The 10,439-nt window shown below is 55.1% G+C and overlaps 5 protein-coding genes across 5 annotated transcripts; 4 read left to right on the forward strand and 1 right to left on the reverse strand.

Moving 5' to 3' along the window:
• Window positions 1–3,044, reverse strand: LAESUDRAFT_726294 (uncharacterized protein). Its single transcript, XM_040909001.1, has 7 exons — window positions 2,936–3,044; window positions 2,033–2,865; window positions 1,928–1,977; window positions 1,820–1,879; window positions 1,462–1,764; window positions 1,158–1,410; window positions 1–1,100 (listed from the first exon to the last, which is right to left on the reverse strand). Exons 2-7 carry the CDS (start codon window positions 2,786–2,788, stop codon window positions 207–209), a joined length of 2,316 nt encoding a protein of 771 aa, XP_040763822.1. The 5' UTR covers window positions 2,789–2,865; window positions 2,936–3,044; the 3' UTR covers window positions 1–206.
• Window positions 3,045–3,311: 267 nt separating this feature from the next.
• Window positions 3,312–3,835, forward strand: LAESUDRAFT_196514 (uncharacterized protein). The gene has a single exon (XM_040901537.1). It carries the CDS (start codon window positions 3,447–3,449, stop codon window positions 3,756–3,758), a length of 312 nt encoding a protein of 103 aa, XP_040763823.1. The 5' UTR covers window positions 3,312–3,446; the 3' UTR covers window positions 3,759–3,835.
• A 1,736-nt stretch (window positions 3,836–5,571) lies between these two features.
• On the forward strand, window positions 5,572–5,947 carry LAESUDRAFT_726296 (uncharacterized protein; the record flags this gene model as incomplete). The annotated part of the gene is made up of 1 exon (XM_040909002.1): window positions 5,572–5,947. A coding segment is annotated over exon 1 (198 nt), but the record flags the coding sequence as incomplete, so codon positions are not given.
• Window positions 5,948–6,077: 130 nt separating this feature from the next.
• On the forward strand, window positions 6,078–6,857 carry LAESUDRAFT_726297 (uncharacterized protein). The gene is made up of 2 exons (XM_040909003.1): window positions 6,078–6,137; window positions 6,209–6,857. Exon 2 carries the CDS (start codon window positions 6,227–6,229, stop codon window positions 6,548–6,550), a length of 324 nt encoding a protein of 107 aa, XP_040763825.1. The 5' UTR covers window positions 6,078–6,137; window positions 6,209–6,226; the 3' UTR covers window positions 6,551–6,857.
• A 1,258-nt stretch (window positions 6,858–8,115) lies between these two features.
• Window positions 8,116–9,868, forward strand: LAESUDRAFT_196901 (uncharacterized protein). The gene has a single exon (XM_040901538.1). The coding sequence runs from the start codon at window positions 8,195–8,197 to the stop codon at window positions 9,782–9,784; it is 1,590 nt and encodes a 529-aa protein (XP_040763826.1). The 5' UTR covers window positions 8,116–8,194; the 3' UTR covers window positions 9,785–9,868.
• The last annotated feature ends 571 nt before the right edge of the window (window positions 9,869–10,439 follow it).

Raw genomic sequence — 10,439 nt, forward strand, 5'->3', positions numbered from 1 at the left:
AGTGGATGAGCAAGCATGATGGATGAGAGCAAAGCCACAGCACGAGCCGCGGCCCGAGAGAGCATGAAGGAAGAGACATGTGGGGCGCAGTAGCGATGCAACAGGGGATGCGCATGCCGGAAATGAGATAGCGGCTACGCGGGTCGTGGTAGAGGATGGACCATGGACTACGTACGGGACGGAGCACACACGGAGCGCGATGGCACCTAGCCAAGGGCGTGGCTCAGCGTGCTCGACGCCTGCACCGGTACCGGCTCAACGGCCACGTCATAGACGGCGGTGCTCGCCACCGCCGCGGACGCAGGAAGAGTCGAGGCCTCCACGTTGCACGCAAATGGCGACGGCACTGAAGGTGGCGCGGGCGATGATGGGGATGGCGATGGAGCTGACGCGCCTGCGAGGCTCATCATGCATCCTGCGCTGGAGGCCATCAGACACTGCAAGAAGGTAGTGTGCAACGCACACCCAGGTGCGCTCTGCGCCGCGCCCGAAACCCCGGCCGACACAGCGAGGGCGATGAAATTCTCGTTCATCATCGACGTGCCTGCGTCTGGAGGCGCCGCGAGGCCGTGTGCCGATAGTGAAGGGTTGAGTGAAGGGTCGAGCCACGACTGCGTTTGGGACGGCGACGAATACGAGATGCTCGGCGAGCCCGCACCCATGCCATAGGATGACATCAGCGTTCCCTGGGTGCTGTACGTGCCCTGCTGCGTGCAACAGAATGCTCCAACAGCCTGAGAGTCCATGTACGATAGGTCACCTGTCGAAGGTGCCCTTGGTATGAACGGGGACGCGGGCATGAACGCCGTGAACCATTCCTCCTGAGTGTATTGGACCTGGACGGCTGGTCGCGGGATATTTGCCCACTCGAGACGACGTTGTTTGTCCACAGGGGTGCCTCGACCCATAAAAGTCCTGCCGTCTGGAGTAAGGAGTGGGGATGAGTCTAGGTATGGGACGCGGATGGATCCTAGACGAGGCAATTGAAACGAGACTACGGGTGCCGTTGGTGTCGAAGGGATTGATGATGCACCTGACGCGTTTGATGCCATGACGCTCTGGACGTGAGACGTATCATCAGTGGCGTCTACCTGCTTATCCTGTTGTCCGTCAATAAAGAGTGTTGTGGCCACGACGGATGTATCGACGCTCATCACCTCAAAGCCATCCGTCGCGTTATCTTCCACGTCCATGAGGTCCTCGTCGTCATCTTCGTCGTCTTCATCCCAGAGATCGTCATCGTCAAAGTCCATCTCTATGTCGATCAAGCTCTCGTCGAAAGCTTCGGAATCACTTTCGCGCTCCGAATAGCTCGCAGGAGTATACAGACGGAACTCGGTCGGAGGCGCACAGCGCTCGGCGTCAGCGGCAACAGTCTTGGCGATGACATCCCGACCATAGCGGCGGTACCTGTGCGGAAGGTAGTTAGGCACGACCTACTCCAGGAGACGAACGGCGTACAGGTAGCTAACGCGTTCTTGCATTGCAATCTTCCATATGTTCGCATCGCATGTTTCGGCTTTGAGTGTACGTGCAGGGGCAGGAACGGGTTGAGGTGGCGGTGTCGGCAAAGGCACCTGAGACGTGGAAGCAACTGACGCCTGCTGCACATTGGTTCTTGACGATGATGCGATCGCAGGTAACGTCTCGTTCTCAATGAATGATGGTACAGCCGGGACCGTGGGCAGCTTGATCTCTGCTGACGCAGACTCTGGTCGAGATGCCTCGGGGCATACGTTCTGGCTCTCACAGAGCCGTCTGTCCCTGCGGCAGCTACTAATCAGTGACTAATGGTGTAGAGGGTAAGGATGTGACATACTCGAAGGGGAGTGAAGGGAAAGAAGGTTCTCCCGCGAGGGGCAACGTAACATCGAGATCCCTGCAGGAAGATGAGGCATGTTCAAGCTCTGACAGCGAAGACACTCACGATCCGCCTGTTTCAGTGGCCATGCCATCGGAGCCGACATGTTGGTCCAGCTGGCAGAGAATCAGTCAGGAGGATCTGGTGCGGTCATCGGCGCGTTGTGCTCACCTCTTCCCGTCCTCCGTCCGGCATCGAAGCACGCTCCGTGACGCCGGAGCCGCTGGGCGAAAGCTTCCGAGACGCCTCCTTCCTAAAACGGGCGTCCTTCTGTGCGGCTCGAGCGACGTCCGCGGCGAGGGCGGAGTCGCTGGCGACTCCGCCATCGGTGCCCTCGGCAGCGGCGAGATTGTCATCGCTCAAACGAGGGATGTTTGTTGATTGGTCAGCAGCGACGATAGGAGAGGCGAGGGTGTGGCCAAGGCCGTCGGAGAGGGAGAGTCGCTGCCGCTTGAGGGCCCGGAGTGCCCTTGGGGTGCGGAAAAGCTCATCCAGATCGGGGGCCAGGGGGAGGGGGCCAGCGGTGGCATGATCAGGGAGATCGGGTCCACGGCGACGCTTGCGTGGCACATCCAATTTTGGGCGTGGAACAAACTTCGTCTCAAAACCCGCTAGCCTTGCGTGAGGACGTGTCCCGGATTGGGTCAATTTGACTCCAGGCTGGCGGGCTCGGTTAGTGATGAGGCTGCGGGTAGCCTTGCTCGGACGACCGGTCGCTTTACGGCTTCGACTTCTGCTTGTACCATGGGAACTGGAACTGTCTACTTTGCTCCTGCTGCTGCGACGACGACGGCTCCCGCCTGCAGCGCTGGGCCCCGAAGGGCTACTATTACGAACAAGAAGGCGGACAGATCGTCTCAAGGCGATCTGATGGCCGTCGACGCTGTGCGACACAGGCATATCAACAAGACGTGTTGGCGTGGCCATGACGGGGCCGCGCGATGGAAGCACAACAATAAGCGGCTCGTTGAGCGGCACAGCAGTTGATGACGGCTGGCTAGCGGCTATCGACACACGACGACAATGCATTGCGATGAGTGCCACTACAAGAAGAGAAGACGGGGAGATGGTTACATTCGCAAAACGGGCGACGCCGCTGTCGTGGGCGTGGCAGATGGGCTGAAATGAAGGCTGAATTGAAGGAGAGCCGAGCTGAGGTGGACGCGGGGGAATTAGACTGACACCAAATGCAGATCGGATATCGATGATGGAGGATCGGGTATCCGAGAACGGGGCACTCGAAATACGCTGAGCTGGGGACGAGAACAACCACCGCCCCCTCCGCCACGCGTACGTAACCGCCACGGACAAACATGTCCAAGCATTCTGCCGATATGCCGAGACCATGTGACCTCCCATCTCAGGTCAAACAACCTACCGAGGCTCCTGCGGCCTGGCATCCGTTATGCAGCATTTCATATGGAAGCTCGAGGACTTGCAAATTCAGTCTTTTACAAACCGCATAATTCCCTGCGCGTCGTGCGATGACAATTCATTCATCTTTATCGGCAAAAGGCGGGAGACGGCACCCTTTCCCTTCTGAGATTTCCACCCCGACTTCTCGCCTCTGCCGCTCGTTTGCGGAATGGCGACTCTCACGTGCGCTTGGCTTCGCGTTCCTCGCTGGCCTCGTGCTGCTGGATTCCTTGTCTGCTCCTGTGCGGAAAGCTCAAAGGCGATTCTTGTCTTCCCGCGCAGCGATATTATGCCTCTTCATTTATCGTCTCTGCTGCGCCTAGGCTTCCGCGGAGATGGTGGTGAGCTTCTCGATCACACGCATATTGCTGGTAGAATACCTTTTCCGAGAGTTCTCCTTGCCGTCGCTATGGCAGGCGCATATAGGGACCCATGGTGTCGACCTCCCTGGAAACGCCTTTCTTTTCGGTTCTTCTACTGAAAGAAAGACATCATAAGTCTGGACTGGTGAAGGGATACTGCACGCATATTGCCCCCCTCACAATGACAGGCGCAGCACCTGTCGTTTCTGGATCAACCAAGTATTCCGACGCTGGCTTCGCAATCTCAAACATGGATGATATCCCTGCTCCCTTTCAAGTTGACTCACGTCGCGACTCTATGGGTCCAAATGGATTTCCGCTTGCGAATCGCGCTGAACAGTGAACATAACTTAAAGCAATAAATGGGATCCGGAGAAGCAGAAGAGCCCATGACATGAAACCCGAATTGCGGGGCTGACAGAGAATCCCGTAGACAGCGCTTTGTTTTGCACGCGTCAGGACCGCACAGCCGGTGCGTATCCATGTATGTACGCATTTTCGCTCAGGAATGTACATAGAGTCGGTCCGTCCATTCCAATTCTGATGCGATTGCGATTGGGGCTCGGTCCGGTTGCTGTGAAGTTCGCCCAGCGGTAGATGAATAAATCATAACGAATCTCGGCGCGCATACAGTTGGCGTTGTCTGTTCTCTTCGGATCACAGAGGTGTTCTTTCTGTGCAGCAGCGTATGTCACGTTGCGGACGCGAGTGTCTGCTTCGCACCGGGGATCTTTGGCAATTCACACCCTTGAACCCGGTGGCAGTGAGGGGTCAGTGCATGTGCATGTGCATGTGTATGGCCAATGGGAGTTCGTCGACTTCGACTCGAGCAATCGATCTGCTTGACGGTGCAGTCGCTTCGTTTCGATCGAGTCTGGCTTTGTGCGAATGAGACATTCTTTGTTCAGCTCGAGAACCTCGATGTGTATACCACGATCGACCAATCTTGTGGTCTCCAATGACGAGGTTCAGCCCGAAGCTCGAAGCCTGCATAGCAAGGTGTGAGCGGAGACAGGAACTATGTTGACCGATCGACATCCTTCACAGTAGACGGCGGTTTCTCGCGGTCACAGGTCCACGATCCTTCTGTCGTCGTTGTGCCGGCCAAGGGTGGTACGATGCATACCGGTCAGCAGGGGTGGTCCGACAAGGGAGAACGAGGCTACACCGTCGTTGTCATCTGCTATCCCTCTTCTGACAGAGTCTTTCGGGTTTCACTGCTGCAGTCCCGGGGTTCACGGTGCCGCTGTCATAAGATCCCACACGGATGGAAAAAAGAATGGCAGATAACGGAACATAGTAGCCTCATAAACGGCCGGTGGGAGGGGAAACTAAAGCTATAAAAAGAATGAAGAACGTCACGGCCCCGAGTAAATCGTCTCAGGTTGTGCACGGGCCTTACCCGGGGGTGTCTCCGTAGCAGCAGCAAGGTTCCTGCATATGCTGCAAAAATGTGCCTGAAGAAACGAACAAGGGGTGAGAAAGACTGTTCTGAGAGAACTGCTTGCCGGTTTATGCCACCTCCAGTACCAACAGATGCGATATAACGGTCCGGGGCTCAAAAATCTTAATTCCCTTTCGGCAAGATACGTTACTTGGGATCCTATGAGCACATGGTATGGTATTTCAGATTCGAGTTTATGATAGGTGGCACAACCATGATCATGCCACAACAAAATGGAGCTGCTTACCGCTCATCCACGTCTCTCGGAGAATGTGCCTCGTGGCCATGTGTTTTGTACGAGAGCCTATGTGGTCCAAGCCGGCCGGCAACGTTTCAAATTACATCTGTTGATCAAACATTCACTGCTGCTCTTTGCCGCAGTCCGATCATAATTGGACGGTGTCAACTCTCCCGTACATAATGTTGCCCGGGCACCCGAGTCAAGTAGTCTGGAGTGCAAGAACAATCCATGTCGAAAATTCTTCAAAGAGAAGATAGTACGTCTGTTGATCTGATACGAGCGGCCGTCTCCGCTTATGCATGTTTCAGGTCATGCAACGTAAGACTCGAGCACCGAAATCCTCGACCACACGCCGGGCTGGTGAGATGCATGCGAACCTTCCACCGGCTACAATTTGAACTTCGACTGCCTGCGGAAGATGGGTTTCATGCATCTGTCGCAGGCTGACACGTTCAATATCGGCCACGTGTGTCGAGGCATTCACGTCGATGCTTGGGATGCTTTGTACTGCCGCATCCGCGGACCAATAGGCCTGCGGCGGTCGCGGCGCGACGTTGAGGCATCCTCCAAGCGAGCACGCTCCGTCCGCTCCCTGCGTATCCAGACCGGCCAAGAGGAGCTCCTTAAAACTGTAAGTTGTGGACTCAACTTCTCACAGAGTCAGCGAAACTCGAGGGGCTGGAGATCATGGATAGCAAGCTTCCCGGTGCCTCGCCAGAGGAAATGGTCGCAGGAATTGTACGGGCTTGCCATTGATGCAGGCGTCCGAGTCACCTTTACCGACCAGATATGCATCAATGTGCCAGTAGCGGACTAGTGAAGCGCCACCGTGCATTCGACCATCCGTAAGTGTTCTCCTCAGTTAATCGGTCACTTGCACTCACATCTATTTGCACACAGACATGCTCGCTCCAATCTACTCCAACACGCTGCCGTGCTCGAATCATTTGCACTCGGCTCCTGTGAGAGCACCATCATACGCTCTCGAGTCTCCAGTTTGCAACGTATGGCGACCGACGGCTGCGCTCCCCAGCCCAAAGCGCACGGCCGGAGCACTATCGAGATTAGCTCGCGACGACGAGGTGCGCACCGTACCTTGCTCGCTTTCCGATGACCGCTCTCACCTTCACGCCGCTCCCCCACAGGACCGAGGACACACCCTCTGGACTCGTGCGGTCACTGGACGCGCCCGTGCTGGACCTTATGCATCGCATGTCCGCATTTGAGCCGTGTCAACGGATATCTTCAGCATGTTTCTGTCAGAACGGCCGTGAGCTTTCATCATATGTATCGAGCACTGGGTCCCCTCTAGCACGCCACACAGACACGAATGCACCGGCACTTCAAGGCTTCTTCTGCTGGCACTTCCAGCCCCACCGTCCTTTCGATCACCACCTTCGCTCACCTAAAGCATGTGGCAGCCCTTGCGGGTGGTCAATGTACCATCACCAGGCACGCGCCGCACCTATGTCTGTGCGAATATCGCTGACACGATCAGATCGATTCTCGGAAAAGGGAATTCGACCTTTTTCGGATCAGATACGACGGTCGACTTTGCGAGACGCACCTTGTCTGGACGTGTACATGCAGTTTTGACAGACTGTCCTCATCAGAACAGGCATGGACCCGTTCCAAAAAGCGCACGACCACTGCCAGGACGATGGACTCATTCGGACATGGTATATCCCATACGAGCAAATTCCATGTCGCGAAGCGAATCGCATGGACGTACCTTCTATGAGTCACCATCCGAACGCCCCTCGCTCGTCGTCAATGCCGTTCCCCGAGCAGACGCGCATCACAGATCTGCCTTGTTGAATTGCGCGCGCTGAAGCTCTGCCCGAGCTCTTGCGCAGACACCAAGCTCGCGGACCACCCTCGCATGATCAGCTTCGCACAACGCTCGCTCGCTGCTCACTTCTGTAGAAATAACCATAGGACCAGTCCGAGCTCGCGGCCTCGCCGCACATCAGCGGTGACAGGCGGCCAGGCCTTCTGGATAGATGAAGAGATATATTAACAGAATCGAGAGGAGGCTGAGGGATACAACGGAGCGGACATGATGGAATTAGTAGACAGAATTGGGTTGTACGAATCGACGAGTGCTGCATGTCACCCATGCACGGGTGGTAGAGCTTCGAGCGGTCGAGCGGTCGCGAGAGTGCCAGTCACCACATGCCCGCAACAGGACGACACTCAGCGCCGTTGAGCTAGTCGACCGCCCGATGCGGAACGCTTATGGCCAGTGAAACTTGAGAATAATACTCACCAGCAAGATGCACTCTCCACCGAATAATAATATCGCTCACCGTCCTGCTCGCTACTAACTGAATCGGTGATCATTTATGTGAGCACGGTGAGATGGCGGGATTGCGATGGGGCCGCTATCATAATTGGGCTTGCCGGCGGAGTCGTGCATTGGACTTGAGCGAGTGCATCGGGTTATGTACAGACAGGAAACGATGGGTGTAGGACCAGTTGCGCGAGGACCGAGGAGACGAGACGAGTGACGCGCCACAGTGCACGGGCATGCCTGACTTCAGCCACAACACCAACTCACAACGCCACATTCTCTCCTTGCCTCGTATAAAACACTGCCGTCGCAAAGTCAACTTGATCTACAATGTCACGTCAGGAAGGTGGTGCAAAAACATCTTCACTCGAAGAATTGAGTACGACACTGTCCTCCAAGCTCGAACAAAGTGACGCTCGCCAACGGTGCGTCCTTGCTCGCCCTGACCGTATCATTATACAATACTGATCACGACCTCCTTGCGTGCAGCATACTTCGTGTCAGTAACGTTATCTTCCAATTCATCTCAATAGACTGATATAACGGCATATAGCTCAAGGATCTTCAGGGACTTGTAATGAAGGCAGCCGAGACTACAGTTCAAGCTATGCGGCACGAGCTGAATGCTCACGTCGCGATCACCCGTCTTCCTGCCGAAGTGCTCCAGGAGATATTCGTGACAACCTGCACTGTCGAGCTAGCTGAATACAGATCTCTACACTATCAATGCAACGTCATAACGACCGTATGGAACCCAACTTGGATTGACAAGGGCAGAGCAGTCAGTCTCATGCTTGTCTGCTATCGTTGGAAAGAGATCGCCTTGGGGATCCAGGAGCTCTGGAATGGCATCGAAACATATTGGGAACATGAAGATCATATCTTGCTGGAGAGGTCCGGCCGAGGCCCGCTCAAGGTGCTGGCTTGCGAGGAATTGGAACCCTCTTATGCTGTTGCGCATGCTCTCCAAAATGTGGTGCATTCATCCAGAATCCAGGAGTTGTACTGGATACGGCCCTTCGAACGTGAGGGCGGAGAATATATGGGAATGCCTGCGCCTTCGTTGAGGTCTCTTGCATTACAAGATGACGAAAGTCATACGCCAGATGGGACATTCGAACTCTTCGACAACCACACCCCGTGTCTGGAGCGCCTGTCACTGTCAACTTTGTGTTGGCTGCCCAGCAATGCATTCACCAAACTGACATTCTTGGCTCTCGACAATTGCATGGTACCTAAAACTCCCATCAAATTACGCAGCTTGCTTGCTGGAACACCAAACCTAGTCGATCTCATCCTGCAAGATGTGGCTGACAATCGCTATGGGCATGTCCGAGTGAAAACTGAGCCTGCGGACATGAAGCCTGTGTTGCTTGCTCGGTTGCGACGGTTGCTGATTGGTCATATGTGGGCTGATGACATCGATTATGTCTTCCGGGACGCTCAGCTGAATGAAGACGTGTCCGTCTCGATCACGCATATGCTGAGCAAGCATGATAGTGAGCATCAAGTATTGGAATTGGTATCCCGTTGGTCATTGAATGCCGTGAAACAACCCAAAGAACTGCATTTCCAGCGAAACGTCGCCATCGTCGCTGGAGCCTCTTCTGGTCTCCGTTTCCAGGTCGACAAAAGCATGACCCCCGAGGATTGGACCGCATTCAACGGGTTACGGATGCTATCCCTTTCCAACATATCTCACCTCAGGCTGTGCACGTTGGAGTGGGACACATGTGGGGTGCCCAGTCTTGAATGTGTCCGCGACCTTCTTAATAGGCCGATGACCGCACTTGAGACACTGTCCGTCAATGTTGAGGTCCTGGCGAAGGTCGTCGATGCACTCACACTCTTCCGAGACCCGATCGACCTGCCTCTCTGTCCCACACTGATGACGCTACGTATCGTCATCCGAAAAGATAGTGATTGTGACATCATCCTGGACTCGATTCTCCCGCATCGTGCGCAGCTTGCCATCAAGCACCTTTATGTTGGGTTGATCGATCCTCAAAGTGAACGCTGGAGACCTCGTCAAGCTGTGAAGGACCAGCTGCATGGCATCTTCGAGTCGGTGAATTTTGAGACGCTGTTGTATGATAAGGCGTACAACATCACTTTGCCGCTGATTTGCGATGAGGAGGCACATGCTTTTTGGCTGCCCTGGCTTTAGGTGCTGTGTGGAAGAGAGATGACATGGATTGCAGTGAGGCCAAAGGTACGCTCGCGTCAGGGTCACCTCTCGTCTCGGTCGCTCATCGCTCGTTACCAGTTATCCTGATGCTCACGGAGCGGGCATGTATTAGAGAGGAAGAAATATGTATTTTATGCTGCAGTAGATGTCAGCCCTTGTGAATGCAAATGCTGTCCATACATAATGCCGCCCGTAGCATCCTTGGCTGAGATGCCATCAGCCTCGCGATGTCCGAACCAACCATGCAGGTCACTGACGTGCCAGACTTGTCCAAGCTGGAGCCGAGGAAGTTCTGGAGGGTGTACCCATCATCCATGCACTGCGCAAAGTGAGTGGCGGCAGCTCACCGGTGAAGGTTGAGCTCTCTTTGAGCCAGGCGAACTCGGCGTTCTGCTACTGCACCTGCTGTCTGTTCGTGAGAAAGAAGCCTCAAGTGCACGGCAGGCACACCAGTGAAGTCGGCTCGCGATGACGATGTGCGCGCCGTACTATTTGCACGCTTTTCGATGACCGTTTTCGTTTTAACACCACTACTCACAGGACCGAGCCCACACCTTCTCGGCTCATGCATCACTAGACGTACCCATGCTAAACCGTACGCATCGCATGTCCACTTTTGAGCATTACGAACTTT

Source organism: Laetiporus sulphureus, assembly GCF_001632365.1.
Source record: "Laetiporus sulphureus 93-53 unplaced genomic scaffold LAESUscaffold_22, whole genome shotgun sequence".
NCBI lineage: Eukaryota > Fungi > Basidiomycota > Agaricomycetes > Polyporales > Laetiporaceae > Laetiporus > Laetiporus sulphureus.